General features: G+C 34.5%; 1 protein-coding gene across 3 annotated transcripts in view; it reads right to left on the reverse strand.

Moving 5' to 3' along the window:
- Nucleotides 1–4,766: 4,766 nt before the first annotated feature.
- PAN3 (Poly(A) specific ribonuclease subunit PAN3) overlaps nt 4,767–27,946 on the reverse strand; it is a 94,042-nt gene continuing 70,862 nt past the window's right edge. For all 3 annotated transcript variants that reach the window (XM_069836399.1, XM_069836389.1, XM_069836381.1), the window contains one exon: nt 4,767–27,860. In XM_069836399.1, coding sequence (XP_069692500.1) covers nt 27,735–27,860 — 126 coding nt within the window. In that variant the 3' untranslated portion in view covers nt 4,767–27,734. The remainder of the gene's footprint in view (nt 27,861–27,946) is intronic.

A 27,946-nucleotide genomic window follows, 5' to 3' on the forward strand; every position in this document is an offset into this window, starting at 1 on the left:
ATGGTGGCGAAATGAGTCCAAGATCAGACGCCAAAGAGGTATCCTCTATCTTAGGATTCTGTCCCCCTCTCATCAGAAATCTTAATTCGCACCCTGCTCTTTACACTCTAACGGATAGCTATGTATGTATCCTGCACCTCTATTGCCTGGCTGATACTACATAATTACCATGATTTATTTTACTTTCAATCCTATTCCCAACTATAAACAAAATGTAGAAAATTTTCAATTTATGGCTTTATTTTAACAAATAATAATTATAATTTAGATCCAACAAAGTCATTGTAAATGGTGATTTTCTTTTTAATAGTAACAATTAAATTTAAAATTTTAACAAGGATTAAGGAATTGATTTTAAATAATAGCAACTACATTTAAAATACTAACCATACGAGTCACTAAAATGAGATGGAGAGATGGCGTAGCATGAAATTTTGAGCAGGGGAAGCTAACTCAAGTTGTCTTTCATGCAATATGAGAAAACGTATTACAAAAATACAGTCTTAAAATAAATAGTAGTCAATTTCAAGTCAGCAGTCGAAGATTGGTTGGAACATCGTAAGTAACACCAATAAGGCATGACCTCAAATGATACGTAGTAAAATATGATTTCACGGTTTACACATATCTCTTAACAAATAGACACGTATACGTATAACATTAGCTCACTCCCTGTCATACTTAGAGAAATCACAATATTAGTATCATTACTTAAGTATGCGTCTGTCTTTTGGTTGTGTCCTTCATTGACATTTAAATCACACTTTTGTTCGTAAGTCAGTCTTGATAATACAATTGTCCTAAAAAAAAAAAGTCAAGTAAATTAGTGTCAGGAACTGTTATTTCGCTCATTATTTATTATATCAGCCACAATGCACACTAACACTTCAACTGAACACAACTGACGAAAAGGGATAACTCGGAAACTACTTATTTTAAATGTTAAAGCTAGCTTTTGCGAGCCTTGCGACTAGGGTAGTTTAGTTAGAAAGGGATGGAAAATCTGCGGGGTGGATTACACAGAAGAAACCAGTCTGCTTGGAAGCTGGTGTGTGCAGGCTTCTTGTTTACTGCTGCATCACAAATCATCCTGAGCTGCCGCATCACAATATTTAACGCGTAAATATAAATTCTATTAAAATTAATAAAGAATTTTCTCCATAAGCTGCAGGTTTATTATGAAATTATTATTAACTGGGGAAGCTGAGCTTTTTAGCTTACATTGACGCTACGCCACTGGCGAGAGACAAGCATTTATCCAGTGTTTTGTTCTCACTCCAGGCTGTTGCAAAATGCAAGTAAGAGCATTGGCTCTCCTCTTCAAGAAGGCTTTGAAACATATCCAGGTCATCTCAAATATTATTTTCAAGGCACTTGATGCACGAAATCCTGAGTAACTCTGTAATCAGTCCGATTCCCATATTGCTTTTTAAGTCCTTGCAATGAAGATTAAACTTATTACTGTGTGATTGTCAAATGGGGAAAACAATATTAGTTTTAAATGATAAATATAGGACCATGTCAAAGAAACTAATGATTGATAAAGACAATGACAATGACCATGATAAAAACCATGACATGAACCACAACAAGGACCATAATAAGGGTCATGACAAGCAACATGACAAAGGAAACAAGGACTACAATACATACCATGGCAAATACAACAAAGACCGTGATTTATGATCCTATGTTTATCATATCAAAATAATATTGTGACTTTTATTTCACATAATGATCACTTTCTGTAATTGAATTTAAACACTCCCGTCAACAATGGGATTTCCACTCCACACAGCAACACAGTATTCGTTATTGAGAACAACAATGTACTGCTAACCTTAACTAATGTTCACAAAGCACTATTTACAAAACAGAACTGTCAGTTCTCAGTTTGTTGCCTTGGCTAGTTCTTCTAGCTCATTCACAGAAGTTCACAGTATATCGAACCCAAGACGTCCAGAGACAGTCCACTGCACTCGAACTCAAGACTTCCGGAGACAGTCCACTGCACTCGAACTCAAGACTTCCAACTGTGTTGCTTCCGCCTGGACGCTGCTCAAGTTCACTCGCGTGTCGAACCCTAAACTCCTGGGAGCTGCTGATTCGCTCAACTGAACTCACTGTCCAATACTAACAACTGGCTGGCTCCTTCTTCGCGTCTCCTATTTATCACTTAACCATAGTTTCCAGAAATTACGACTCTGGAAGTTTCAGTTTCTGGTGTCTTCCACCTGTTACTCGCGACTTCTCTTTCCGCAAGATTCTGTTCGGGAGGTTTCATTCCCCCCCTTCACCTCGCACAGCGAAGCACCTACAGCTTTGCCTCCCCATTGCTTCGCGTCACACCGCACCTCCCCTTGCCCTCTCGGCATGCAGACGTCCCCCTTACGTCGGTCCCCTCCAGACCCGCGCGGCTGCAGTCTCCTTCGCTGCATCGCCCGTCTTCTTGCGCGCCCCACCCTCTGTGGGACGCGTGATCGACTCCCGGCTGTCACAATATTTTCCCTTCTGGCAAGTGACTTTTGTGTCACATGGTACCTTCCATATTTTCATAAAATATAAAAGAACCTGGACGTAAACAGAGATCTATACCAGAAATAGATAGACAAGTAATAACATTTTGCATGGTGTGTACTTTGGAACAGGATTGTGACAACAGTGGGAATTGGGTGAAAATCTGCATGTGCGACTAGACGTCTTCCTGCATATATGTGAATCGTGCAATAGAACTTTTTCACCCACCATCAACAGTTGTCCCTTCTTTTTTTGGGCAACTGTACAACTGTACTAGTTTGACAAAGTAGTATTAGAGTTGGCATCGTACATTAAAGTTACTTGTCTTTAGAGACAATTAATATTAGGTACCCTCCACAAAACTGGCTTCATTTATACACTGACGGATCCTTGATCTCCAGAGAACAAGGTGCTGGTGCAGGTGTTACGTGCTGTTTCTTCTCACTTTATAGATCTCTTGCATATGGAACAACAAGTTTTGATGGATAAATCGTTGCAATAAGTGAAAGTCTCAGGAATCTTCTATGCCACATCAATAAATTTAAGAATGCAATTATATTGTCAGACTCCAAAGCAGCTATTCTATCAATAGTCTCTAAACACACACCTTCATCTCGAACAGCAGAAATAACTAAAATGCTCTCTCAATATCACTCAATAAAAGAATTGTATTCCAATGGATACCATCCCATTGTGGAATCCTGCGAAACGAGAATGCGGATTCATTAGCAAAGAAGGGCAGCACTGCTACTTACAGACCTGTTACTAAATCTACATATTACTCTGTGAAAAGATTTATTAAATCTACATACTTAGACTTCAACAAACAAAATTTGATAACACAATCACAAGGGAAAAAATGGAACTCTCTGCATCATAATCCATAGTTAATTCCCGATTTACCACGAAAATCGTCTGTAGCTGCATTTAGATTGGCAACAGGCCATGATTGTTTGGCCAAACACCTGCATAGAATTGGAATATATCAGTCCCCTAACTGCCCATTGTGCAACTCAAACCAAGAAATGGATTCGGAACATCTCAAAATCTGTGCTTCAGTGGCTGACCATGATAATATCTTTGAAAAATATTGGAGTGCAAGAGGTCAAATGGCTTTACTGTCAAACGCCTGGCATTAGAAAACAACAACATTAAAGTTACATATATCAGTAGTTGACCTGCAAAAGGTCAGAGGAGCTTCCCTCCTGCATGGTGGAATGTGTACGAGTTGGTTCAATAATCATCGAAGAACAATGTGATTGAAGGATTTCGTTCACAGTGATTAGTTGTCACCCACCACATGAATTATGGCACTTCACTGAACATCTCCAGCAACAGCATGAAACAGAAACATTGGTTACATCAGTGTTGACTGGACACATCAATATAAAACAACCGTTAAGCAAGAGATATCTCTTAAAAAGTGATGAATTCAGGGGGTTGCCCAGGGGAGAGATTCCCCCCCCCCCCCCCCGGATTCCAGGTTATGCCTCCTAGAGATTTCAGACTTTTTTAGACTAAAATACCGTATATAATTTATACAATATTATATTTCAATTTAATATGATTTTCAAGTTACCGGTACTAAAATAATTTCTGTTATGTAGACTTTCAGGTAGTTGTTTCCTTGAAGGTTGGTAGTCTACCAGCAGATCTTGTTTGGTTGAAATTTAAACCATTTGATACTGCATATCGTCGCCTGAATGCAAGAATTAGGTAACTCGAAATTTGCGTATTTTAATTACCTCTTTTATACCACAGCAAAAATCGCACAAAATGTAATCCAGGATCTAGGTAACTGATCGAACGATACCAGCGACATCTGTTTTCCAATATAACAAATAGGTAAAAGAAAACGAGACATATTCCTTAGTGCAATAAATAAATAGGCGATGTCACAAAATATGATAAATTGAGTTACCTAGTTCTTGCATTCAGGCGACGATATGTTGTAGTCTATTTTAGTTAACAACACGAGTGGACCATTTATGTTTATGAATATCAAAGAAGATAATTTAGGGAGAGCAAGAGTTTATCTAAGATCAGTGTACAAAACTTAGGCACCCTTATGCCATATGGCTCCATGTGGGCAAAATTTTCTGTTCCCCATATGATTCGTTGAAAAATTGTAGGTTCCCTAAGGTGTATGGCCCCATATGGACTCCATGACAGCAACAACGACTACTATTATTACTACTACTATTACTATGGGATATTACTGTTTGCTATTATATAAAAGTCTACTGAAATGTTTTTAAAAATACTTTATTGAAACAAAAAATTTACAATTTCATACATTATGGCCAGGTTAAGAATTAATATACTGTACATATATTTATATAAAAACAAGGAACAGATAATGTGAGATACAGAGAGCATTTGGTTTCGTTCAAGATAGCTGGTTGTGAACTATTTAATGTTGGTGGGCATATGTTCAACATTTCTACATCTAATATAATGACATTGTCAGTAGCCACATTTTACAGGACGTAGGCGTTATTTCTTTCATTATATTCAGAGAAAAGCCAGCAGGGAAAGTGATTTCAACAGATTTCTCTAACTGAATTTTAATGTTTATTTACCACTGATGTTCAGTCAAGATGACAAAACTCTATGTGTCCGATAGAATAAAATAGATTGGCAATTTTTCCATTTCGAAAAGCTTACCGTTATGCAAGAAGAGATCAACATTACATGCATTTTTGCATGTTATATTACCTACATACCACTCTTAACTAGAGACAATGGAATGTTATATTTCTTACGAACACCATTCCAAGTAGGCAGGGTATTTTTTTTTAGCAAGTTGTGTTTGTAAAGTATTAGTTATGACTTTAATATTACTGCTTAAATCCCATACTCTATTATTTGCGTGGTTATATATTATTAGTATATCCCGTCAAATTATGTGTTTTATATATATATACTGTATACGCCTACTCAAAATAGGTAAATCAAGGAAAACATTTGTTGAAGAATGTAATTTTAAATTTTAATGAAATTGTCTATATATACTTCTACATAAAATATACAAAGAATGCTTAAGAAAATAAAATGTTTATCTTCTCAACACCAGATGAAAAAAACACTTAGGCCTGCTCTTAAATGTCATAAACACGTTTTACGCAGTAATGAATTCTGAATGTTTTCTAGCTAGTGGATTAAAATGCATCATGTAACATGTAACTATTATAATATTCAACATTTTGGAAAAATAATTTAATTATGCATGATACAGTAAAGCAATGAAAATAGATTAAGGGATCTTGCTAGGTAATGCAGAATTCAAGGGCATATTCTAATTCATATTTCTTAATATTAAGGAGGTTACAAGAACTTTATTTATAGGGAAATATGTAATGGCTGTATATTATTATTTAGGGCAAGATCTAGAAATCAAAGAAGGCTTTGTTCTGAAAGTTAACTTACAGTAATCTGGTCTTTGTGATGGCTGAATGCATGTTCAAATCCACAGATATTCTGGAACTACAGAGTAAACCAGTAACAAGTAAGAAATTAATGAGACATAACAGGTAGCTTAGCTTACACAATTACGTCTCTGAATAAATTCACCAGCTACACAAAGAACAGCACAAAAACTATTTTGTCATAAAGCTGTGCACTAAATTGATTTAAATATTTCATTGCATGCAAGGCTTCTGTCACTACCATGCTGATTATTTGCCTATTATTCTCAGCAATAACTGGCTTCTCTCTGCAATAAGGAAAGCAATAAATATAATTAAAGTGTATTATTTAAAATTACGATGGAATAATAACTTAAAATCCTGAATTCTAGAAAACTTTGTAAAAGAAATATATAGGTGCCAAAACACTTAACCTATCATTTCCATTTCAAATTTGAACTTTGAGCCAGAGACTAGAACCCACCAACATGTCAACATACCATCCATCTCACACTCTGGAGCAAAGAAATTCTTATCACCAGGAAGCTTTGAATGAACAAGGCTATGCCAGACTCGTAGGAAAACTGATAGATAGCATGATGATGCAGTTTAACACAATGGACGTTTTTCTACATGCGCAAATACAAAATATGATTCAATTTATTCAGTAAATTCTGTAATTTGATAAGACTTGATAGATCCATACATCTGCCAAGTAATTTATTATGTTGGCCTTCTAACGTGTACTATGTAACAATATTGAGAATAAAAAAAACTTGGAAGTATTTAGTGTTACAATTGCAAATATGATTATGATTACAATTGTTTGGAACAAGATGAAACGAATCCACCTAAAGCCATATGGTTTTCTTACCTTCAACTTTGGAGGTTGCCTTTTATTTTCAACTCAAGGCAGTAAATATGTCTTTCACATCTAGAATCACTTTAGCATAATCGAAGCTCTATAATGAGGTATACTGGACGCACACACATGCAAAGTTCTATCCAGATTTCTTCAATAATTACATACCCTATGGTTCTGAATACTATCAACAAAACAAAGGAGTAAGATGAACTAAGAAGATTAATTGAAGACTTGAAATAAAAAAGGCTCTAAGTGCCATAATAAGGAATTTTGAAATTGTGTGCAAAATGGGATCTATAATATGCCAAGTCCTATAATGTATAAAAGGCTGGAACTGCCACGAAAGAAAATGTAGTACCAAATGCAATCGACAGATAACATGCAGTTTAACTGCCGCTGCTGTTAACATATGAAAGGCTCTATGTCCTGTGCGCTTCCTCCTCATAGTTAGATTAAATGGCGGATGCGGCAGATGTTTGTAAGAGTTTGAGTGGAAAGAAACGACGAATTAAAGGAGAAGGTACTGCGGCTGCAATGAAAAAAAAAAGCTGAAAAATGGAGGAAATGAATATATAAGTTCAAATAATAAACATGTTCCTGCAAAACCTCGTCCAGCACAGGAGGCAAGTCTCATTACTGATCGCTAACCTACACCATACCTGGACAGACTGTTTATTCTTGTTCTTTTTGCATGAAAGCAACAATAAGGTCTAACTAAATTATGTTGGTTGTGACAACAGAAAAAACTGGTAGACCTAATGAGATATAGTTCACAGGGTTCTCCATCTTGCTTTCAGAGTCGGTGTGCATGCAAGTGTAAATGCAAGAACCTCAGCTATGAACACAAGGTTTGAAGATTTTTATGACCTGGAAGATACTGAAAAGCGAGGGAGTTACTTGATGGGGCTGATGCAAGTATCACATGTTAAAAGAAGACGTCATGGTACCTACGATGACCCTTCACAGAGCAGGAGACAAGCAGCTATTCATTACTCTGTTCCAGATGGGCAAGGTGACTTAGTGCAAGTTTGTAGAGGAACATTTTCTGAAATATTTTCGTTAACTTAGAAGAAAATCCAGATATTAAGCGAAAAGAAGAAGAATTTGACGGAAATGATACAGTACCTGACAAAAATGATGACCACAAACAGTTTTCCAGAAGCATTACAGAATAAACTTTTACTTTATGAACAAAAAACCATTTTTGTTTCATTCGTTTGTCCTCTTCACTATCTTTTTGCTGATTCTGAACTATGGAACTTAGAGCCTTTCATTAAATTTCCACTTTCAGTACGTTTTTCATACTATTGCAACATTACGTTTGTAAGTTCCTTTGGACACTAGCTCCATACTACGCTTAACTTTCAATTAAAACACATTAATATTGAAATTATGACCAATAATACCTAGTACACTTAAAACTCATTTTCCTCAAATTCATGATTAGAGCCTTTTTTATTTCAAGTCTTCAATTTTAGATTGAAAATCTAATATCTGATGACATTTTCTATGCTCATGTAGTTCCTGTCTACAGGTAAATGATGCTGGTACCTTATCTGCTGAAGTCAAATAATACAATGCTGTTGACATTCCGTACTCTCCCCAGCAGCAGACCTCTATTTCAAACCACTTCTCCTTCCATTCTTTACAGTTTAGAAACTCACTTCACTTTAAAGTACGAAATACTTTGAATATGTATAATTCTGCATATAATTTAGACAAATACTTTTAGGTGATTATGCAACAATTCTAGACACTTAAAAAGGAACATTAGCTACCCTGAGTCCTGACAAATCAGCAGAGAACCAGAAAGAAAAAATTCACTACGGAAGCAAATTCAAGAATCAAAATATATGCCAATAATTCAAGCTTTATGGAATTAAAGAAATTATAAATCTGTAAGTAGCTACTATATGAAGATTAACATTAATGTCCATTGTGCTCTTGAATTTATGTTCACTAAATAACTTCTCTGTATGTGAATATCGACTGAAATTGGAAATCAAAACAGTTATCATGTAAGAGACTTTTAAGTAGATAAGAGAATTTTACCAAGAATATATTTTTAACAATGCTCAATATAAATTATCTCCCTCAAATTAATTTAATTCTACTTTAGTATAACCAAATTATTTGGGATTTCTTAATATTTGCATTTAAGCCTCTTTATATAGAAGAAAAAAATTCCAAAATTATACCAATACGATTAATTTACTGTAATTACTTAAAATGTAATACGTCTATAAAATAATTGAAGGTTTAAGCATAATACACAAAAGATGAAGAAAAATATTACTTACCATAATACAGGTTTACAAATTTCTGAATAGGTACCAGTACTGAAATGTTACAACAGTTTCCAAACATGCGTATTTGAAACTGTCTTTAGGTACACAATCTTTATGTTTATATTTAGATTAACTTAATCTATCTAATGCGCACATGGATATCTAATATGACGCACGATTTATACACCATGTACATACAGAAAGCATTCACCAGCCGATAAGAATTTTTCACACTTTTAACTCTGCACTACAAAGGGCTAGCATTTTTTAATTTTATTTCACCAATAACAAAATAAAAATAATTTATTTCAATCTCTATAACCCTAACTGATTTGAATTTTCAATATCTGAAATCATCAGCATAGCATGAATAGCATCTGACACAATGTTATAACGGAACTGATGTAGAAATGCAGTCATATGTTTGAAAGAAAAGAGAAATAATAAATAACTTGAGATGGGGAAACTCTCTTTTAAGTTAATGCAAGGCTACATTAAATATATTTAGATACAACTTCAACACTATTTACACTGATGATGTACTATTAAAACCAGTTTAGGAACAAAAGTTTTTAAATTTACATGAATATATCGAGGGCATCATTCCAGAAGGGAATATCAACTCTGCATTACAGCTAATTAAATACAGAATAAATTCCTTCTGTTCTTGTATACATAATAAGGTACTTATGATGCCCTCGATATATAAATGTGAATTATGAAAAAGATACAGTATAACTATATTGTGAATTTAATGCAATTTTAAAAAATTCTAGCCCACATATTGCATAGAATATTTAGGAATATTGTTCTGTCTCCACCACTCAAAACAAAACAAAAAATAATAATGATAATTATGAAACAAAGATAATGAAGTGCTTACCTTACCCAGCCACCCCACCAAGATTAATATAGTTTCGATTAAACATTATTAATAATACTTTCGAAGATAATTTTAAAATTAAATATTTTCCATTATCACACTCATTAGTTTAATGACGTGACTGCTATACAATGTGTGCAACAATGATGTTAACGATATTTTTTAACGTAATTTCATAATATTTTGCCACAATTTCATGATTACAAATGCTATCATTATGAAAGTGATATTTATAATAGTGATGGTACAATATTATGAGTTATATTTGAAATGTGATTTTGCCACTTTTGATCACAGTATGTTACTAAAGAATTCTTTGAATTAATAACATTTTTAGCAATGCGGAGGAGGAACTGAAAGAGAGACAAAGAGGGAGAGAAAAAGAAAATAAAGTATCACTGAACACAAGTTCCAAACGATTCAACTGCTTCTAATATAATTTATGCTTGGATCCAATCACTTTGTATGTCATAGCTTATAAAGTAATAATTAGGCTTCGAAACTTCGGACCCAATAGAGCACTTCAGTGGGAAATCTGCATAACGGCATACTGAGTATATTGGGTGTTCATTTCAAAGTGTGTCATGACGTCACTGTTGTGAGTCAGCGATTTGAAGCGAGTTTCAGCTTATATGTCAGAGAAGTTGCCTATTATTCAAGGCGTTCAATCTGAACTTGAGAACGTGTATGGTATAACTTGAACCTCGTTGCAACAGATGGCGGTCTGTGTGCTACCATAACCTCTTTTGAACTGTTTTTTGCGCGGGCAAGTTGTATGCAGGGTATTTGTTATCATCGATTGTGTACCACAACATTCCACAACACAAATCAAATGCTCCGTGTCCATGTTGACCGTCCAAGTTAATGTCAACAAATACGTAAGTAATCGTCTTAACCCTCTCGCCATATCCCGACAGTAAGAAAAAAACTCACCTCAGTACGTGTTTCCAAACAGTTTACATTCCTGCCAATACCGGCATTATCGTACGTATCGGTAAGTACTCGTCAGAATGAACGCCGTACTTGCCAGGCAACTTCTCTGGCACATAGGTAATACGCGTTTGCAGAAGTGCAGGAAGATTGAATTCTCTAGGCTCATCGGCTAGCCACATGACAGCATACAGTGAGCCATGACACACTTTGAACTGAACACGCAGTAGTGGTAAAGCGTACAGTGGGTGGGGGTACTGTAGAATGAATGCCAACAAATACGCAAAGAAAAACGCTCTGGATTTGAAGGTTCTGACGATTAATTTAGTTTTCATACAAACCTATTTTCAAACTGTGTCTGAAACTATTACACGGTCAGAAAAGTCAGAGCAAGAGATGCCGGAAGCTCTCAAATTAGTTGAGGAAATGACACAGAGAATTAATGAGACACCAAGTACACCGGGTACTGAATGTGTAAAACAGAAGTGGAAATCAATTTTATGTAAAAATAACGGATATGGAGCATTGTGTAATATAAACAGCAAATTAGTGGACATAGAGTCGCTGGAGAATAAAGGACTGTCTCTTAGAGACTGGAATGATGTTAGGTTTTTTCGTTTTGCTTCCATCACGTCATGCGACGTAGAGGGTAGCTTTTCACGGTACAAACTGTGTTTGGCTGATAACCGAAAAAGATTTACGTTTGAAAGACTGAGAGTGTATCTTGTAGTACATTGCAAATCCGGTACTGTAACTGCACTTCCTAAAGACGACCAATAGGATAAATGAAGAAAAATTAAAATTGCTACATGTTTATTTCCACCATTAACACTGTGTATAATTAAACACAAATGCTTATGAAAGACAGGAGAATAAATGCTTGTCACATTCTTTTGACATTATCATTGTGTAATGTATATTTACTTTCAGAATGTACATATGTGTGTTTCCCCATACTATCGTACTCTACTCTAAATAGCAATGTTGTTACCTCAACACATCTCTACCTACCTGCAGCGAGTCAACAACCTATAGTACATGCACAGTAAACTTATTGTATCGGGTCCAAAGTCTCGAAGCCTAGTAATAATTAATGACATACTGTATGGTGGAATTATAAATGAATCCCAGGTACAAAGCATATTAAAAAAGTTGAGACTGAATTGAAGTTTCTGATTAATTGCCCCCCCCCCCCCCCCTCCCACCTCTCGGATATAGTTAGAGAGAAATATTACAAAACTACTTAATTCAGTGACATATTTTTTTTTTACAAATCTCCTCGCTTCCAACAGTAAAATTCCAAATTGTGTTTTATCTGAACTGTCAATAATAAAAAAAAATGTTATGTTTCATTTAACGACGCTCACAACTGCAGAGGTTACATCAGCGTTGCCGGATGTGCCGGAATTTTGTCCCGCAGGAGTTCTTTTACATGCCAGTAAATCTACTGACCTGAGCCTGTCGCATTTAAGCACACTTAAATGCCATCGACCTGGCCTGGGATCGAATCCGCTACCTTGGGCATAGAAGGCCAGCGCTATACCAACTCGCCAACCAGGTCGACATCAATAATAAAAGCTTGAATTTAGGAAGTATTAAATTCTCAATATGTGTAGACTAGTCTCCTATGGCGCCCCCCTAGCAATGACTCTGCTGGTAAATTGGTTTATATAACTGGCTTCATATGGGTGAATGTCGAACAGTCAAGTACCCGCCATTATATATACATATATATATATATATATATATTAATAAGAATGCGTAACAAATTTATGAAGGAATGCAGCAATATTTCATTAGTTAAGCAAAAATGTCGACAATAAAAATGTTGTAATAGGTAGTTTAAAATATCTATTTCATTTGCAATGTACACCTAAACAAGACTGAACAGTCTTTCAACTTTATAAATGTTTCAAGCAACAATATCAACAATGCTGTATGATTCTGTTCCATTCCCACCTTCTCTTCCAGAAATAAAATCATAATAATAAATAAATTTAGCTTCCCTTATGAAAAGGTTGCCAGATTTGACAAAGCCGTATTACATATCATTTGGAAACATGCCTAAAAGGTAAAATGATAAACATTTTAAACGGTTAGGGAATTGAATATACAGTACGTGGCCACATTATTATAATCACTCACATTTTTATTATACTTTACATATTACTTCCTCATTTGAACTCTGGTTTCCTTTCTTAAGCAGAATTCACATGACATATTTAATTCTTAAACAATATTAAGTAAAATTACAATTATAACAATGTTTATTCAAGAAATATTGATAAATAACCAACTACATCTCATTTTTACAGAAATTTCAGTATTTCGTACGACCTCCTTTGGCTTTAATTACAGCTTCAATTCTCTTTGGCATGCTTACAATACTTACTTACAAAGGGAGAAAATTTTGCTCCTGGATGCCTGGTTAACACAGTTAAACACCCAGTATCAGTCATGATATGGTCTGTCATATCAGGCAAAGGTTCAGGATGACTCTACATTGTTCAGGGAACAATGAAACAAGATCAATATATCCAGGTATTGGAAAACAGGCTTATCCCTCAGCTGAACGAATGGTTCCCAAATGGGGAGAAATATATTTTTTATGCAAGATGGTGCACCTTGCCACACTGCTAGGAGAGTCAAAACGTTTCTGGCTTCCAAAAACATTCCACTTTTGCCATGGCCAGGAAGCTCACCAGACTTGAATCCCATTGAGAATGTCTGGGCGCCCGTAAAAAGAGAGATGACAAAATAATTTATTACTACCAGAGTTCGACTTATTGAAAGGCTGATACATGTATGGAATCACAATGAAAGGATCCAGGAAATAATACAGAAGTGTATTGTAAGCATGCCAAAGAGAATTGAAGCTGTAATTAAAGCCAAAGGATGTCGTACGAAATACTGAAATTTCTGTAAAAATACGGTGTCGTTGGTTATTAATCAATATTTTTTAATTAACATTGTTATAATTGTAATTTTATTTAATATTGTTTAACAATTAAATATGTAATGTGAATTCTGCTTAAGGAAGGAAACCAGAGTTCAAATGAGTGAGCAATATGTATAGTAAAAATGTGAGTGATTATAATAATGTGGCCAGGTACTGTACAAAATGTGCCCAGTGTGCCCATTTACAGTTAAGAAAGGGAGAAAAAAATATCATCAGATAGGTTAGAATGATTTGAATGCCATATACCACGAGAAAAATAATAGTACAGATTTATTGGCATTGAATCTGAACCAATCAACAGCAATCGGTTAAGATAACTTGAAATTTCCATAATCACTCCCATACAAATGATTTCTCAATATCTGAACCGACCCTTTGAGGGTTTTTACATTTGTTGGCAAAGAAGGAGGGTATTCTGGGAAATTTTTATAGGAAAAAGAGTAAGCTGTGTTTACTGATGTTGATGTGCTACACATTTTTCAGCATAAAAAATCTTAATTATAATTTAAACTCGAAATGATTTGCTGATTTGTAACTAAGAATATATTAAATGTGTATTAATTGCAAAAGTTACACTTTAAGCAACAAAACAACTACCGGTACTACATTAATACTTTTGATTTCTTCATTTGGTTCTCCAGAACAATCAATCATTTGACACATGTTGTGGTATGGAGATCTTTGAGAGCTGCATCAGTCATAGATGACCATGAATGTGATAATGGAAATCAAATGTGTCCAAACATTATTATTACTTAAAATAATTTATAAAATCCTGATGTATAAATTTAATAATTCGGTGGTGGACAAGGAACAAAAATTATCAGTTTCAACTAAATGCATCACGAATATTACAAATAACTCTCAGAGGTGGGTGTGTAACTGCACTCTGCCAACACATTTGTACAAGTATTCCTACAAGGAATTGAAAGCCCAACACAATAATAAAATTAATATCAAGAAGTATGAATTCTTTTATACACTGGCCATAATGGGGAACATTCAACTCAAATCTCATTGCAGATTCCTGCTTCCTCTGATACTCAACACGCTCGAAGTTTCTATTTCCTTCATGGAAGAAAGACACTTGACATCCTGTTCAAAGAGTTCAGTGGAGTTAGTGGATTGATTGTCCTGGTCCCGAGGCAGCTAAGCTTGAGTTAGGCCAAGTCACAACTTTCTGATGTGTATGTATGGTCACTTGTATGTGTGTTGTAAAGACAGCGCTTTAAGGAACCTTTAGCCTTCTTCAATCTTCTTAGGTAGTGGCAATTACATGAAGGAATAACACACAACACAAAATATATCCATCTAAAGGATTCAATAATTCCTTTGAGAAATTAATACATATTCCCAGGTACAAGAATAATTAGTGTTCATACTGTTAAAATACTGGATAACTAAATTATCTGATTATCCATGTGAATTTAAGCACCACCATAACATGCTAAAGGTGGTCATACTTAAGAGTACCGGTATACCTGTAAACATATTCAGAGTCATAAGCTCTTGCTTCGTAAAGGCATTAGAAAAACGAAAGTCATCTGTCTACAGCTCTCATCTTGGTAATCTGTGGATATGCAAAGTAAATACTTTAAATTTTCTTTCCATTTCCTATGTGATAAGAGATGTGTCCTTGAAGTGAAAGCTGTATTCTAACGAAATGGAGAAAATACAAGCTCGACGTGATGTTAATATATTATTACAAGTGGTGGAACTAAAAAGATCAGAGCTACAATGGAGAATTAAAAAAATAAGAGCAATTCACTTTTTTTGTCGAACAGCAAAAAATAAAACAGGTAAGACTCTGCACATAATGCTACATTCGTACATAATTTTCCTGAGGTCATTTCTAAAAAACGATCAATTCTCAATACAGTGACTATTCCAATGATAATCTCTTTACTATATGATCAAGTCATACTCTCCATCTTCACTGAAATAACCAGAAGTCTTCTAATTATATCATCAATTTTCCTTAGCTATTCAGAAGCTGGCATTAAAATTACACACTAGCATGTAAATTGCACAAACAAAAAATGGAGCTAGAATATTTGTACCACATCCAATGGAAAAGTGTATTATATAATGGCTGAATGATGTAGAGAAACAATTTTTTTTGTTTGTTTTTTTCATTTTTCTGTATACACTTTTAATACTTATACATCACTAATTAAATTTCCAACTTCATTACTGTGCTAATATTTAGGATTTACCTTAGCTGACTAGATTCGAAGTCTTGTTCATTGCCCAAAGCCTAGTGGAGATATTGCACTATCTTCTGGTTTCCTGTTGTGGTGGGATGTATTCATGATTGTGTCGAAAATTGTGTGTGTTTTGAAAATGAATTGAGTGTTCAGGATATGATGTGGGTGTGTTTTTGTATGTTTATACATTTCATATTGTTCTATGGTGTCAAGTTTTTGGTTTTTTGGCTGGATGTGCAGTATTTTCATGTCACTGTCTATGTTGCTGTAGTTGTGATTGGAGTTTGTGATGTGTTCTGCGGAGGTTGAATTGATGTTAGTTTGGTTATGGCTGTGATATATTCTTTGTAATATGTTTGAAATGATCTTCCAGTCTGTTCTATGTAAAAGTCGTTGCAATTGTATATGCTTTAAATTGAATAGTAATCTACATAGCTCTATTGATAAATTGTTTGTGTTTGTAATTTGAAGTAGTGTGCATGATATGTATTATCAATTTCTGTATATCACAACTGGTTGAATTGTTTATGCCTTAAATTTAATTAAATTGTTTTGTATTATAATATAGTTCAACTTATGAATGATCGTTTACGTTTGTAAATTTAATAATCTGATTGGCTATGTATTGTATACTTTTAGTAGAGCCATCGATGTAGCTCAGTCGATAGACTCACTGGGCTGCTGATCCGGAGCTGCGCTCGGGCTTGGGTTTGATCCCCCTTTGGTCTTTGGTTTCTTCCGAGGTTTTCCACAGCCGTGGGACTGAAGCCGGATGGTCTATGGCGAGTCCTCGAGTCCCTTTGATTTGATTACCTGGTTGGGTTTTTCCGAGGTTTTACCCAACCAAAAGGCAAATGCCGGGTAATATTTTGGCGATTCCTCGGATCTCACCTCATCTCACTACATCTCGCCAAAATATTGTAAAAAATTGCACAAAATTGTAAAAATTGTAGAAAATTACTAAACTGTAAAACTACAAAAATTTGTAAAAATTGTAATTGTAATATTGTAAAATTTTGACTTGTTCCACATCTTAAAGCTTCATTGCTCATGTAAGATCTATGGAATAAAATAAATGAATGAATGGATAGTTTGTAAACTCCTGTTAAGTTGTATTTATTTGTGTGTCTTGTCTGTGTGTTAAGATGTTTTTGTAGTGTGTTCTGTATGCAATGTTGTATTTTAGTTTCTTGAATTATGATGCAATCTTGTGTGTGTTCTTGTTTTCGTATGTTAGTGTGATGTATTTGTTTCTTTCCTGTGGTTGTGTTACACATCCAGCCAGGGGCGGCTTTTGGGGCAGTGCCAGTGTGCCATGGCACCACCAATGAAAGAAACAAAAAATATCCTAAAAAGCAGTTGTAATCGTTTATTTCTACACATTTTATTCGTATTTCATCTGAACGAGCGGGCACACAGATTGGGACGCACTCTTGCAGCGTTTCTCCGAACGTTGGAGCCAGTTTGGTGTGGCACTGCCTGCGTCCATATAAAACTGTACAAAAGGCCACTGATTCTAGTTTATATGCGTTTCTTATGACAGACTTTGAGCCGAATTCAATTTGACTCAGTAGTTAACATTCCGCCTGCTAGAGCACAGCATGCAGAAATTTTGCTAGATGGCAGGGTTGTTGGAGACGTTAGGCAGGGAACAATCAAGCGCAGGCTTTCAGGAAAAAATACAAGTTAAAGTTCCGCGTCAAATCTTAATGTAATGTTACCAATTCAAAACTAATGCACACAACTAGGATTTGAATGTGTAAATTATTATCCATTTAACTATATTGAATGCAGAGATAGTTAGTCGTGATTCTTTTTAGAAAGATTTTTTTTTTTTCATATTATGCAATACTATTTGTTAATTTTGTGTAATATTTGTTTTATTTTGTGGCAACTAAATATCGCTACACTGTTGCTAGTATTGATGCTTCTGTTAACGATACATGAGATCTGTGCAGGACATGAACATGTGTTATTCAGGCCGCTGCCTTGGATTCATCGGCCTGTTTAAATAAAGTGCAAACATGTTCATTTATTATCTATATCATTGTTCATCTCGTGTGTTTTTGCCAGTAATTTTACTAGTTATAAAAGTCATTTGTATTTGACTTAACAATACTGAGAAAGTTTTGCATTATTTGTATTTGTAAATTTCGTTATTAGTTTCGGAAATGTTATTGTAACTGTTACTAGATCCATTATTAAGTGCACACCTGGTAAAATAGCTGCTTTAATTCATGTGTTTTATATAACATAATGTAAACGTGAGCTGTGATTATCATCTTTTACTTGGGTGATTTGCTGCGTGCAACCATTTTTTTTTTTGACACCACTACCAATAGAGCAATACGAAATTTATAAACATACTACAAAAACACACCCATGTCACATCCTGAACAGTCAATTCAATTTCAAAACACACAGTCTTTTCGACACAATCATGAACACCGCAACAGGAAACCAGAAGACAGCATGGAATCTCTACTAGGCTTTGGAAAATGAAGAACACGACTTCGAAACTAGTCAGCTAACATATTAACACAGCAAAGAAGTTGGAAATTTAATCGGTGAATAGTTTTTGGTATATGTAAGAGAGAAATATGTCATGTTACCAGCATTATACGTGTAAATTGCCCCTACTTTTTCAATTCGTTTCCCAAAGTACCAGCATTTATTTTGGTATTTGCAGTGAACAGGTTCCTTTCAGATTGCCGTTTAGTCAACTGTCCAAAGATAGGTTTGAACCTCACGTGACACCAATAAAGCATCACTCATGAGGCAAATGACGGTAATCACCAACAAAATTAATTTGTCATTACTAATTTCACTCAATTTAAACTGGATATTAGGAGCATATACACTATCGTATATGAGGTTCGTCCAGTAAATTCTAGAGAACACTGTCTTGACGACACACACACTGTTTTGGATATGTACCTTTCGCCAGCACTTGCTCACTCTCTGATAATAATCACAGATTAGTTCATTGCATCCACCACAATGTATACTGTTCGGTTCCGTCTGTTCCAGAGCAACCTGAACATCATGCAGTATGGGCCATAACAGCCCGGTCTCAATGTATAAGATATCTTGCAAGCAATTTTTATTTTCTTATAAAAAGATTCATGTTTACCTACAAAGACGTCAGAGACAAAGCTAATAATTTAGCAAAACATATTCGTCATATGGCAAATTTCACACATTACAAAGTATTTTGGAACTGTATAAATATTAATCTTATGTCTAAAAAAAACCTGCATGTTAGCATATTTAATTATTACATATATTTCACAGAAAATTAAATACAGACGTGGACAAATTATTAGACTAAAACTTTTTCTTGGAAAGATAATATAATTCGTCATATCAACTATCAGTATAATTCACAGCCTCTATTGTTGTAAATATGATTGTTTACATCTTCTGGTATATTTTTCCAATTGTTAAGTATATTTTTTCTAACTATGTTGGTACTACTGGTGTTTTAATTATACACTGCAGAAGATATTCTCCTATAGCCTGCAAGAAGACCGGACATGAACGAAATTGAAAATCTGTGATCTATACTGAAGAAGAAAGTGAACAAAAAGAGACTTACAACAAAACATGGACTCATTTAAGCACTGTCTGATATCTGGCTAAATGATGCTGATATTCAAAGAAAGTGTCAAACTTTGGTTTCCAGCATCCCTGACAAAATCAACGTGTTAATAAACAATAAGGGAATGTTCACAAAATATTAGTAACCTCAAGATTCAATTTTTTGTACATTATATCTGTGTAAAATACATTTTTGTTCATTGTTGTTACCGATAACTACAGCTTCGTTGCACATTAATTAATTTTGTCTAATAATTTGTCCATGTCTGTAATAAGTATTCCATAGTCGTTTGTACTTTTATTAGAAAGATTAGGTTCTCTACAATGATATACATATACACACACAATTATAGAGGGTGAAAGTGAAATAATCCTGCAGATTGAAATGGACGATAGGGTATGCTTAAATGAAGAGAAAACCTATATTACGTTTTGTGATTAAATGCACAGTTAATTAGAAAATTAAGTTTGAAGTTTCAGCAGTCTGGCAACATCTGATTGAGTTTACTTTTTTTTTTTTTTTTTTTTTTAAGGTGTATCATTATTGTAATGTTATAATAAAGTTTTATATTAGAAGCAAAAAGTACAACCTCGATAATTTGTGAATACCAAAAGACTTTTTTAAGTACAATTACGCGTTGTATAATACTTACGAAGTAGACATTTTCTTGTGCAATATTTAAAGTGTAAGATAATTCAATTTCAGTAATTTCAAAAATCGAATGTTTATAAACCTGTTTTTCATACTTCAGAATATTAAAAATAGCAACAGTTACAAAGTATTATTCATTATGTTAGAGGGGAAATAATATATTCTGTAATTAACTAAATACTTTTGAATAAGCATATTTAATATTACAGTTTCGAAGTAAACTGCCTGTATGTCTCTATTTCAATATGAATATATTGTACACAGAGTTCTGGATTTTGTGTATAATATCATAAATTTAACATTTAACATAAGAATGTTGTAACATTTGTAAGTATCCCTAGATTGTAGTTCGTAGTAGATTATTTTTTATAGGAGACAGCTGCTACAACCCTCTCGTAGTGGAGGGGATCTTGACAAGACTGCCCTTGATGAAGCTCTCCCTCTGTGGCAATGTTGCAATTTGTTCGTATCGTTCAGTAGCTTAAAATTAGTGGTTTTTAAATTAAATTTACACGATAAACGTCCATGCTATGGAAATACGCCAGAAGAATAAATTATTCTTTATTACATTTTCTATTGGTATGGACAAAAATTATGATCCTACTCGCAATAGTTACTGAATAAGAGGGTGTTAAACATTTGGAAAAAACATGTTTTTTTTTTTCTGAGAAAACTGTGAACTTTCCACCAATATGGTATTAAACTTTTTTTTTTGTTACATACAACATAAGCTATTCGCTCTGAAAATCTGCAGGGTTATTTCACTTCCACCCTATATACGTATTTTACTTTATTATATACATAAACACTGAATGTCAATAATTTTAGAATTCTGTACAGTATCTTGTAGGTACAAAGTATTGCACACTTAATTTTAAGAAATGAGATGATAAAGAAGGTATTATTTTGTAATTTATATGTAATTCCAGTTTGATCTACTTTATAACTAGAGTCCTGCGTTTGGTTATTTTGAGTACAAGTTAGGTGTACATGGATTAGACCAGCTTTGCTTGAAACGGAAAATTCTGACTTGTCTCCCCATTCCGTTTTGTGTGTTTACATCTACTTATCCATGTGTCTGTTTGTATATGCACTGAACAATGAGACAATAAAATTACTATCACTAGATATTTATTTAAAGCTACCTTAAGGTACAGTCACACGTCGCTACTTTTGCTGCACAACTTTTGTATTGCAGCTGCAAAAGTTGCGTGTCGTGTTCACACGTAAGCCAAAAGTAGCGCGCTGCACGCTACTTTTCGTGCTGCGCAACCCGAGTGCTGCAAAAGTTGCAACTGGAGGTTGCGAGTCTGTTCACACACAAGGCGCTACTTTTGCAGCCGCAGTCATGCTGCAGGTTTCCATCTCCGTGTTGACTTCTCAATATACATTTTGTGGTTATGTTCGCATTATTAAGAAACTCATGCGAAAGCTTCCTTATCTATTATTTGCTTTTCTGTCCTAACTGGTATTCAGAAATTGGCATTATTTTTACCATAAAGCTTTTAAAATCGCCTATATACTTAAATGATAACCAACAGCATATTCACGTAATCAATGTTGGCAACCTTCCTGTTTGAAACTACGCTACGGAAAATTAAAAAAAATTAATTATATCGTCAGAAAATATGCTCAGACTGTGTTGTGCATTTAATAACTGTTACAAATAATTTATTTTCATCACATCTAATATTAAAATATATCCAAACAATAAAAGTATCATTGGCACATTTGGGTGGCAACAATGGTCACAACCGCAACAAAAGTTTCAACAAAACCGATATCAAAAATGCTGCAGCTGCAACACTGAGAACCCTGTTCACACGTCGCTACTTTTAAGCTGCGTGCAGCATGAAAAAGTAGCGAGCAGCAGGTTCGGCAGCCGTTACTTTTCGGGTTGCACCGTTGTTCACACGTCGCAGTACGAGAGTTGCGCAGTTTTTTGTACTGCATCGGTGCAAAAGTAGTGATGTGTGACCGTACCTTTATTAATCTCAAAATTTGTTTCTGGGTTTATGCATACACTCCACTGGTTGAAATGCAAAAAAAAGTAAACAAATGGGTGGAAATTGAATGCTAATTCATGCTAATATATGCCATAGTTACTTTTCCTGTAATTATTCTATATCTATATCTACACTTCCTATGCAATTATAAGGAATAACCAATCACTGTAAGTAAGACCAGCACCGGTCTTACTCAACCAAATGTTTGCACTCCAAAGCCCCATTTATTCTGATATTGCTATCAATGTGGCCCCCAAGGAAAAACAATTGAAGATCCCTGCTCTAGACATTACAATGAATGACTGTAAACATTTTAAATGTTTCAAGTGAAAAATTTCTCCTTACCTATTTACGATAAAATACATTTTCTTCTTTCCTAATGAAGTGTTCGCTACCAAATCTTTTTATTAGAGCACTGATCTCAAAGTGCCTAACTTTGTTTTGGCATGTTCGCTAACAGCAGACGTAAAATGTGTATGCCGAGCTATACTCCATACATACCTACACTGTTTCAGGTTGCTTGGAGCCTCTAGATAACCAAATGCAGAACTCTATTTATAACAAACCAAACATGCGCATCACTGAATAGTTAAAATTATTTTCATTCAGGTCATTTTATATTATACAATTCTTTTCAAATTTCTGTTAGAAATTTTGCTTCAGAATTACAAATATACCTATCTACATGTATTGACAATACATTGGTATGTTCAAACTGTGTCATAACTTTTGGATTATTTTTAAAACTACGTAGGGCAATATTTAGATTAATTCTTAATCATGATTAATCATAATGTAATTGATATTCTCCTATTAACAAGAGCACAGAAGAAAATGATAAAAATAAACACATGCAAACACAGAAGTATTCACATCTTGTCATGAGGAAAGTGTACCAGTAATTTAAATTGTTTTAATAATTACTGGCATTCTATGAACACTTCTGTGGTGTATTTTGTAACCCTCTCACACACATTTTATACAAAATAATCATTTGTATCATGTTATTTAATTTTAGTACACGTCACAGCTGTGCACTGGAATTGACTATACAAATGTTAATTTTTATGTCATAACAAGAGCCTTGATTTTTATGTCATTGCATATTTCTTTACTTCTTATTTAGAGAGCTAGAAAGTACAAATATTTGAGAACCAGAATATTTTCAATGGGATGTTAAAATATTTTTGCCATAAATTACAAATTTTCGTGTCATTCTACATAAAACTATATATTTGGCTTTACGACTGTGTTATCCATTTCTTGAAGACATACAATAATTTTCTTTAAAGTATAGTTTCAAGTTGAACACGACCAACTAATTGCAAACACTAACGAAACACAAAGTAAGATGCATTTGCTTGTATGCATTATACTGTCGTAACAGGCATCTAAAGGACCTTTGACCACTAATAGCCAAATTGCAATATATCAGTTATGTAACAAGAGTGGGTTTTACATGAAATTCCAGTTGAAATAACAAGTTATAGTTCGTTTCTTTATTGTTTTACAGATTTTTTTTAATAAACTCACCATCTTGGTACATTTGATAAAAATAAATGCTGCAGAGCTATCAAAGTTACTAAAAATGTATAGTTACGATATTTTTTTTTTAATTTGCTAAATACTTAAATAATATATTTCGAGATTCTTTATATATTTACAAAAATTTTACAATACGATAATACATACAAATCTAGGCTCTTTATTATATCAGTAAAATTGCAAATTATCACCGAAATGAACAGTTTTAATTTAACTGGTAAAATAAATACATACTCCAAGAAAGTTCAAGAAAAGGAACTATGGATACCTTATTACTTTTAGAAAACAGAAGATTTTTCATTTGCAAGAGATCCCCAAGTTGCATAAGGAATGCATTCTAGTGAATGTTGGAACTTGAAATTATCAAAAAATCATTTAAAGATAAATAACAGAAAATGAATCGTTAATCTATGAAGAAACAAAAACTACAAAACAAGTATATTTCAGAATATTTTCTTTACAAATGATATTAAGTGCCATGCATGGAATACTCAAAAACATAAATATAAAATGTGTGTAATTCAAGGATTACATAACATGGGAATCTTGCACAATCTTATGTTAAATTTTCATATGACAGTGATAATGTTTGTTGCTGTAAAATAATGTCCTGATTTTTTTTTTTACCAGCTGAACATGCAGTTGTTAAAATACTAACAATGAACTTCTGATGAAATATCAGAGCGAATGATTTCTTTCATAGAATTATGAAATTTGCCACATAACATGTATTTATACCTCCAAAAATAGAAAGCTGCTATTAAGATCTTGCAACAAATGCTGATCTTATGTTGCAATTAATAAAAAACTTGAAAACATTAACGTCAAATTGTTAAATATGATTCCAGAATTCATGGACTCAAATTACAATACCTGAGACCAAAAGAAAACTTAATAGCAGAAAAAAAAGTTCCTTACTAAAATAGTATATTTAATAAGGTAGGCTGCAGATATACAGGGTGTAACAACTTTAATGTTTAGAATTTCTGGAACATGTTCCCTGACACGTTCTACATTCATTAAACCTAACATACCTATATCCGAAATTGAGAGGTTACAGAGATAACAGAGCTGGAAGAAATAGAACTTCTTGCAGCTCCAAGCATTATACCGTTTATACAAGGCCTATTTTATGGCATTACTAAGTAGAGATACATAAGAAACATTTGAAAAGCAGTGAACGAAGGAAATTTTACTTTTAAGAGAAATTAAATTAAAATTGTTTAGGTTGCTAAGGAAACGAAACAGACAACAGTTTAAAATAACAGTTGTGAGAAAAATAAACCGTATTGTGACTAGTCTTTTTATTGAGTTTTGACCATTAAAGTGCACCTTTTGTGTACACACATCAGGAATATGCCAACATAGTTCATGTGTATGGACTGTGTGATGGCAATGCAACAGCAGCTGTTTTGGCATATCAAGCACGGTTCCCAAATCGTAGGATTCCTAGTGCACAGGTATTTTCACATGCCTATTGGCAAATTTCAAGAAGTACAGTGTTTGGAATCTTAAGGACATTTTTTTTTTTCAACTTTGCACTGCTTCTTTCATACTCACAAGTAGTTGATATTAAAATGTAATATGGTACTAATAAAAATAATGACATAGACATGTCACTTTCGGAAATTGGTGTTACTTCTTTCAGTATTCAGCGATAAAATTAAACTCAGAAATTTAACTTTGGGGTAGAAATAATCCAAACCTATAGAACTTTGGATATAGGTATATAGGTATGTTAGGTTTAATCGACGTAGAACATGTCAGGGAACATGTTCCAGAAATTCTAAACATTAAAGTTGTTACACCCTGTATGTAACTTTTGAATATACAAAAAATACATAATTTTCTAGTCATTTTGGAAATATAAAGTAGGAACTAGAATGTATGTGTATAGTACATGGCTACAGTCTTATTTATAGAAAAGACAGCGCTTATGATATGAGACCAGACTAGATTGGCCCAGAAAACCCTGACCAATCAACAAGGAGGGAACATCTTCCACTTGACATTACGGTGTCAAAATGCAGGACACATATGGATGGAAGACAGCAAAGTCAAAGAGACGAGCACACTTTGCAGAATGCAATAAGGAAGTTTATATGTGCTATCACACAATGAAATCAGTTGCAAGCAGCCTGCTTATTTACTCTCAAGTGGATGGAAACAATTGCTGGATATCACATACGAAATGTCTTACACGTGTCAGTCCCTGCCTTCTCCCACTCTGTAGACTCAAGGTTTTGTTTATAATGCCTATGTATACATCCTATACAGTTTAGTTGGCTAATTTTACAACTCTGTTTCACTGCCAAATTCAACCGCATTCTAAATATCAGAATCTACTTGGTCACTGCTTACAAACCTCAAATAAGCAAGAAACAAAGAGAGAGAAAGAAAAAGATTGTTACATTAAGCCAATTACACTGGTACACTTCACTGACATCTCTCAGTGGAGTTCAACTTAACAAAAACTGCAAAACAAATCTGTCTCCCTTCTGTCACTTTAAGGAGACTAAAAATAAAATTAATCTTCAATTTCATCTGTTCTTATATATACATTTTAAAAATAGACGTACAACCAAATAGATCCTAATGACCAACCAATTTTTAGGTATAAGTGTGCACAAATGATGCTGACGCAGTGCAACAAAGGCCCGATCGCAATGAAGTCGGCTAAACAAAATGAAATGTCGAAATGCCACAACTTCCTTGATGCAACAGACAGATTGTTCACCCACTCTTACATAAGAATACACACGTTGTCCACTCACAGGATTTGTGCCACCAAAGAGGAGCAGGAGTGACGAAAACATCTGCACGCACGCGCCTCAGGACACTTTAATATGCAGCAGTGACAGAAGGCTTCTTGCTTGTCTTCCTGTTTCCAGTGTAAGCGGCATCAATGGGAATGTAAAGGATATATTTCTCCTCATCCTGGTTGACTTGGGAAGCAGTCGTCAAAGCATTTGCAGGATGATGTAGCAGCACTCGGGAGGAACACACAAGAATCTTGGCCTCTTGGCGGCTATGTTACAACCTTTGGTGCATTTTGTGCTTCACTCACAGAAACCACTTTCAATTCACCGATACGAAAAAATATATATTTAGAAAAAATACACTCAGCAGACAATAGGGTGTGTGTCCCTTGCCCCAATTGAGCTTAGTACTCATGTATGTACCACCACGAACATCATTTCTCATTGCCACGCGAAACATAAAATAAAGAGCTTCAATGTAAGCTTTGTGCGAGGCAAACTGCACAAGTCTCGGAAGACTCAGTACTTGCCCCTCTCTCCCTCCCTCCCAAGATGAAAGACTCAAAAGCATACCATTTTAATTTAATTACAAATCAATAAGCTACCATCACGTATATCATACTCCTCATCTGGAAAAAAAATGACATGAATAAAAAAAGTAATAAAATAAAAATAAAAACCAGTAGATCTTCCTTATTTGTCAGTGCTTCCACCAGATGCATCATACTTGGAGACCGGTGGTGGCACACTGGATGGCAGTTATGTAGTAGTTATGTACATGTCTGAAGAAGCAGTAGCAACAGCACCACTATCTATGACTGGCTCACTTATTTGAAGTCAATTAACAGAACCACTTCTTGGCAACAATCGAGTAAAGGGAAGAGGAATATCCGATATATCATCATACACAATGTACAAGAGAGGGAAACTTTGCCTAACATACACACATATACACAACACACATGCATAGTCCTCCCAATGTCAGGTCAGGTCAGGTCAGGGAAGACCTATGCCATCCTACAACGAATACTCCGGTCAGGGGAGCAGCTATGATGCACGAGAGACAGTGCTTCTACTACAGGATGGGTGTAGTCAACTATTAGTAGCTGAAAAGGACTATGCTATCTGATCCGGCTTGGCTGCTGCATTGAGGATCTCCTCAAATGACTGCTCCAGACAGTGCTTCAGTTCTGCATAGCTCACCACCAGGATACTCTGCTCGTCACGGGACATGAGGCATATCTGCAGCACACAGCAACATAACTAAAAGTATTGCAAATTTTACATGAGTGAGAACTCTCTTCGAAGACTAAGCTTACCATACATCC

This window comes from Periplaneta americana, chromosome 1, assembly GCF_040183065.1.
Source record: "Periplaneta americana isolate PAMFEO1 chromosome 1, P.americana_PAMFEO1_priV1, whole genome shotgun sequence".
NCBI lineage: Eukaryota > Metazoa > Arthropoda > Insecta > Blattodea > Blattidae > Periplaneta > Periplaneta americana.